Here is a 6,749-nt window from a genome sequence, read left to right as displayed (position 1 = left end):
ATACTCAAAATACCTCACATGGCGCCTCATAATACTGAATCTGCCTCACAAAGCACATACTCAAAATACCTCACATGGCACCTCATAATACTGACTGCCTCACAAGGCACATACTCAAAATACCTCACATTACTGACTGCCTCACAAGGCACATACTCAAAATACCTCACCCTGTGAACGACCCTGACGCCGCGGCTCCCACGCGTGTCACGGCACGCCAGGTCGCCTATATAAGGCGGGGCTCGCGGCCTCGGCAGTCATTCAGTGCCGGGAGGCTGAGAAGATCGGGTGCACCGTTGTCTCGTCTTGCCTTTGCTTTATCACTTCAACGAAAATGGGAGTCTGGAATAGCTTGGTACGGGAAACAAGTGTGAATTTCTGTGATGCATTCAGTCATGGGACTATATGCGATGAGTACAATTTTTCTTTAATCGCCTAATTTTGTGTACTTCTACTCCATACCAATGAATTTCAAATAACATTGACTCTACAATATAATAAAGTCTACATAATATCATATTGCATTTTGTCCTTGAATATCATTCAGTCTAACCGTTAGTAAAAGCTCTTCTTTCACATCTATTTGCAATTGCATAGAATCATATTAGAGACAGAGTTTCGTCTAGAACACAAGCTCAAATTTCTTTAAGTAAAAGATGTGTGGGTACTGTGTAGCGTATATTTTGTTATAGCTATTAACATTTGTGGTCTTGAGTTGATAAAACGATGTGTTCTCGTGAATATGGCCTCCAAAAAAATCATATTGATTCTTGTCAGAAATAAATTTAATTCATTACTTAATTTTCACAAATTATAATATCAATATCCGGGCGAATGATCCAAATACAATATTATTCATTTATTTTTTTGCCATAAATTGAACGCGCAGTCTATCAAAATCACGGAGTATGTTGTTTCATAAACTATTCGTTTCATGGTCGAGTCAACAATACTCATCAAATATGTTTATCAAATGATTCATATCCATCATACAAATTAAATGGTTCATGAATGCCATACTTAATTGCGAGGGGATACTTATAGAAAATGATAAAATGTTTCGAGATGGAAACTTTCACGTTTGTCATCAATTTAATTGTAATTATATCGAACGATATTCAGACTTCAATTACGCCTTCGTATAGCAGACGCGATACCAGTGACAGCTTTACAGGCTCAGGAATAACAATTTAATACTTAATTTATAAAACCAAATCTCCATGGCACATCCTTGAAACAGTTTAACTCACGTAGAACCTTGATAAGATGCGTAAAGAATCTAAATGCCAGCTGAGTGATATAGAAATAAATTAAAATGTCGTTGCTTCTTTACCCTAACATTATTCAAGTTTACAACGAACTATAATCGTTAATAATTCTGATTTCCGACCATAGTTAGACTTGCTAACGTTAGCATCCTTTTAAAATGAATTTGTATTCAACTAATATTAGAACTGAAAAGTTACTTTGTGAAGTGATGTTAAAAGAAATAGTAGAACATAAACAAAGATGATATAATTCATTGACATTCATTTAGTGGAAGAAATCTTGCCACACTTCCGGTTTAAGGGATTTTCCCAACTTCAAAACTTATCCAATCATGCAGCACCTTGCTTGCAAATAATTTTCATATCAAGCAACTCATGTTAACGGGTAAAATTATCATGCTAAATTATTACCATATTATTGTTAAATTATCATACGAAGTTATTATGGTAAAAATTTCGTTTCTGGGAAGTTGGTAACTACAGCTACCGACAGGTGTCCACTTGCTAAATCTAATTCTGGAACTTGCGTTCAAGAAAAACGCACAATTATCATAGAGAATTTCAATGTTCTGCTAGTTTTCTTCTTTTATTACTTTTGAAGTTCAGAACATCTTTTGAAGTTCTGAACGTCTTTTGAAGTTCTGAACTTATTTTACAACATGTTTTGATGTTATGAAATTATTTGAAGTTCAGAACTTGTTTTAAAGTTCAGAACATCTTTTGAAGGTCTGAACTTCTTCTGATGTTATGAACTTCTTTTACAATTCTGAACATCTTTTGAAGGTCTGAACTTCTTTTGAATGTCTGTAAGTATTTTGCAGTTCTGAATTTTGTTTGGAGTCATGAACTTCTTTTGAACTTCTAAACTTCTTTTCAAGTTCATCTAAACTTTTCCTTAACAGGTGGTGCTGTCCCTCGTGGCAGCCGCTGCCCAGAGTTCTCCTCTCCCCGACGAATACGACATCCCTGACGTGGGCAACAACCGTAGGGCGCAATATTTTCTGAACTTATTTTGAAGTTCTGAACTTATTTTGAAGTCCTGAACTTATTTTGAAGTTCTGAACTTATTTTGAAGTTCTGAACTTATTTTGAAGTTCTGAACTTATTTTGAAGTTCTGAACTTATTTTGAAGTCCTGAACTTATTTTGAAGTTTGGAAATTATTTTACAATTCTTAACATCTTTTGAAGGTCTGAACTTCCTTGAAATTTATGTACTTCTTTGGATTGTTTAACTTCCTTTGAATGTAATGTCTGTATATATAGTGAAGTTCTAAATTTTGTTGGGAGTCGCGAACTTCTTTTGAATTTCTAAACTCATTTTCAACTTCGTTCCCTTGACAGGTGGTACTGTCCCTCGTGGCAGCCGCTGCCCAGAGTTCTCCTCTCCCCGACGAATACGACATCCCTGACGTGGGCAACAACCGTAGGGCGCAATATTACGTCCTGCATGACGACGGGTCCTTCAAGTACGGCTACGACACCGGCGCCGACGCCTTCGAGTCGTTAAAGACGAACGCTGCTGGGGAGGCGCAAGGGAAGTTCGGCTACAAGGATGAAGATGGCCAACAGTACAACATCGAGTACACGTCAGGCACTGGAGGATTTGTGGCCAAGGGCGCTCACATTCCCCAGGTTCATCCAGATGTCGCTGCTGCGTTCGAAGCAGCTCGGTCTGCGGCGCCCTTCGTGGATCCTCTCGCTGGAACTGAAGGAGATCGATCCTATAACTTCAACTTTGCTGGCGATGAACACAGCCGCAACGAAGTCAGCGACAGCGATGGAACAGTGCGCGGCAGTTACAGTTACATCGATGAGTTTGGACGCACCAGAACTTACACTTACCGCGCAGGCAAAGGCATTGGTTTCGTTATTGAAGGTGACGATATTCCTCAACCAGTACAGCCACTGCCAACACACGTCACAACGACTCAGTTTGGAGCGCCGCAAGGCGCCGCTACTGCAGCTCAGCGCGCTGCCACGCACAGAAGCGCGGGTGCCACTCCTGGATTGTCTGCCAAGAAGACTTCGTTTGCATCCCACTCCGCAGCAGCCAGCAGACCAGCAGCAGCCAGCAGACCAGCAGCAGCCAGCAGACCAGCTGCAGCAGTCAGCAGTAGTGCCACCCAACGTAAGGCTTCTCATAGCAGCGCCTCCTCATCCCACAAGATCCCGAAGCCAGCCGCTACTTACTTCCCTCCTACACAGACAGCCTCGGTTGCTCCTGCCGTGCAGTCAACACAATCTTCTTCCTCCGCTAGCAATCGCGCTGCCCAAAAGTCTCAGTCTGGAATAAGGCCCTCCACGCGTCAGTTCGAGGCAGCCAACACCCGCTCGTCGCAGTCGCCTTCAGGTAGTTATTCGTTTGCGTACGAAACCTCGAGCCACGCTCGCGAAGAATCTGGCGATGATGACAACAATGTTCGCGGAAAGTTCCGTTTCGTAGCGGATGATGATGGCGAGGATCGTTCCGTGACTTATGAGGCTGGATCATCAACTGGATTCATCGCGGAAGGAGCTCATCTTCCCATTGGTCCAATTGTTCCCGGTGCCCCGACCGGACAAGTAACTGGAAGAATCGTTCCCGTGAAAGAGGTCACTTTCATCGACCCTCTGGCTGATTCCGACTCTGACGCCTCGTACAACTTTGGTTTTGATTCCGACACTTATTCTCGGTCGGAAACCGCGGACGAAGACGGCAACGTGGTCGGTACTTACTCCGTTCTCGGAGACGATAACATTCTAAGGACCTACAGATTCCGAGCCGGCAAAGGAATCGGATTCGAAACCGAAGAAGTCAGCGCAACGCCCGGCCAGCGTCGAGCAAGCAGTTCGATCACTTCCACCTCCAGCCAAACACAGACCAAGCTTTCAGCACCGACAGGACACAGGTCAACCTTAGGGTCTGTTTCTCACTCCAGTCCAGCGAGTGTCGTGCCGTCTGTAACCCTCAACGCACCAGTGTCAGCTCACTCGTCTCGCACCTCTGCAGGAGCAGGTCATGCCGGTGTGGCAACTTCATCAGGCACTAGGTCTTCTTTCTCCAGCTCTGCGGGAGTCAGAAGCTCCGTGCGACGCACCAGCGTCAAATCTTCTTCAGATGAAGTCTTCCCTGGTTTCAGCCTTCGTCAGTACGACCCTACTGAGGGCCGCGGGAAATATGGATATGTTCTGAAATTTGACGATTAAACTTTTTGCTTCATGTCTTTCAAACTGACAAATGCCATACATGTAACATGCTACAGACGAGCTTGCTTGTGCTCTGCGCGGTACATCTGCAAAGCTCATGCTTTCAAAAGCCCTTTTCGTCTCTATTAGTGAATAATAAACATGCGCATATATAATTGCCTTGAACATTGCCCTAAAATATTCCCCGTGTAACACGCTAGTTAAATCCCATAGTGAAAAATTACTGCAAAATGAAATTTAAAACTGCATCAATTCTCCCAACGAATTACTTCTCAAAGTCCAGGCCACTTTTCTTCCGAAACTTGAATGCACGAGGTTAAAAAATGCGTCGTAGACATGAAATCCAGAATTACATTTTGAAAAGGATGGAAGCAGAACAAATTTTCTATTTATTTTGAGGTCGGTTTAGTTAAATGCCCACACGGTGCAGTAGAGCTTAAACTGCTCGCAGCTACCTCGCATTCGAAGTCAAGCATGAAAATCAACGAGGTGAAAGGTCTCAACAAACGCGAATTTTTTAAATCAAAAATCGTTCATCGCCGCAAGAGGCAGAACGCCTCAATTGGCCAGGCCACCGAGGCTGACAAAGAGAGGAGCAGTTCTAACATATCAAAGAGACAAAAGAATAATAAAGGCCAAGGAAAAGCAACAGAAGCAAAGACGCTCTCACAAGAGGTTGCTCGCACGAGAGAGACTGAGAAAATAAATGCAATAAATCTTCCTACATATTCACTTAACCCCACAACTGACCTGCCTAAACAACTTAGTCCCACAACTGCCTTGCCTACACGAACTGCCTGCCTGACGATATGTTCATTTTGAATATAAAGAAATTAAAATTAATATTATCGTTGAGTCGTCATCTAGTCGAGGTAACCTAAGAATTGTTAATCAATCGTGACATAGGATAGACGAAAAGATTGTAAATAAGATACGCAGCCTTTTTTTACAAAATTTTTACAATTAGTAGTATTAAATATTTCAAACAGATGCGCGATTGTAAATTAATGGAAAGTTGCGAAGTTTCTCAGAAATGAACGACTCGGAACACTAATGAGAAGAAATTGTAAAGTAAAATACTAATGGCCCCCGTAATTTGTTATTATAGAATCGGAATACAAGATACCTCAAGTCCTCCATTTCAGGACATTTGGTAAAAACTAAATTAAAAACAGAAAAAACAGCGATGACCACAAAAAAATTAATGTAAAATGAAACCAATTCCTTTTGATGATCAAGGCTATACATAGTGTGGGTATCCAGGGATCGATTGAATCGCAATTCACAAACAGATACAGTAAATACGCGTAGGTTATCTAACTCGGGACACACCACTTAAGGACTTAAATTCAACAAAATTAGATGTTAACATGAAACAAATCAAACTGTGTACGTAAAAACTGTACGTTATACTACAATTGATCGTAGTTGCAGGATGAAGCTGGGATGGGTGACAGCTACTGAATGGAGGGTGTCCATTTAAGTCCATCTAACACGACATCTTCGTAAACTAGGATTAATTTAAAAATTAACGTAGGTGAAAATACACGACGTACATATCGTTAAAATATTAGAATGTTACATCATCAATCGCACTCATGGAAGCAAGGAACAAGTCTTATCCTAGCGTACGAAAAGTGTAGGTATCAATAAACCTGCTAATGTAGAAGACATTTACAACTGAAATCGCTTGCTCATGAATGGGACGCTAAATATTGGAGAGAAAGAATGTCTGCATTTATTTCCTAACTAAAAATTAAGAAAATTCAACATCTCATTTAATTACCTANCGTCACGTTATTAAAACATTCTGCACAAGCGATAGCATATAGTCGTAACTCTCTACCGAAAACTTTTTGCACAACTTACAATATATAACAGTTTAAAAGGTGTTTTTTTGCAAAGCCATCTCAATAAAATTCATACCTTACAGTATAGTTTCTATCGATTTGTTACGAAAAAAAAATAAAATATAAGTTATAATGTATATTTATGGAAGAACTGACAGAATCAGGTCACACATATCAACAGAGTCTACCACAATGGAATTATTTTAAATTAAATGTTTCGAATGAGATTCGTACTATATTGAATAGGCAGTGCAGAGCTTCTGCGATTAGGTTACACGATATGCAATAGGCAGGGTTTGATCATTGCGATAAGGTAATAAATAACATGTAGGATCGGCAGCGAGAAAAGAGCGAGATTTGGTCCAGATCAGTGGTACGTGGAGATTTGGTCCAGATTGGTCGTATCAGTGGTACGTGGAGATTTGGTCCAGATTGGTCGTATCA

The 6,749-nt window shown here is 41.1% G+C and overlaps 1 protein-coding gene across 3 annotated transcripts; it reads left to right on the top strand.

The window, feature by feature from the left end:
• The first annotated feature begins 264 nt into the window (after nt 1-264).
• LOC108668512 (streptococcal hemagglutinin) lies at nt 265-4,610 on the top strand. 3 transcript variants are annotated; one of them, XM_018155746.2, is made up of 4 exons: nt 265-355; nt 2,171-2,256; nt 2,697-3,333; nt 3,370-4,610. In XM_018155746.2, exons 1-4 carry the CDS (start codon nt 335-337, stop codon nt 4,453-4,455), a joined length of 1,830 nt encoding a protein of 609 aa, XP_018011235.1. In that variant the 5' UTR covers nt 265-334; the 3' UTR covers nt 4,456-4,610. The 3 variants fall into 3 exon arrangements, with proteins under 3 accessions (XP_018011235.1, XP_018011233.1, XP_018011234.1); XM_018155744.2 differs by having other exon boundaries at nt 2,697-4,610; XM_018155745.2 differs by lacking the exon at nt 2,171-2,256 and having other exon boundaries at nt 2,611-4,610.
• Nucleotides 4,611-6,749: the final 2,139 nt, after the last annotated feature.

This window comes from Hyalella azteca, unplaced genomic scaffold, assembly GCF_000764305.2.
Source record: "Hyalella azteca isolate HAZT.00-mixed unplaced genomic scaffold, Hazt_2.0.2 contig15861, whole genome shotgun sequence".
Classification (NCBI taxonomy): domain Eukaryota; kingdom Metazoa; phylum Arthropoda; class Malacostraca; order Amphipoda; family Hyalellidae; genus Hyalella; species Hyalella azteca.
This window is presented reverse-complemented; position numbering and strand designations above follow the sequence as displayed.

Coding starts and splice junctions, on each gene's coding strand:
- LOC108668512 (XM_018155745.2), top strand. CDS start 335: ATGGGAGTCTGGAATAGCTTG. Junction 356..2,610: donor TGGGAGTCTGGAATAGCTTG/GTACGGGAAACA, acceptor TTCCCTTGACAG/GTGGTACTGTCCCTCGTGGC.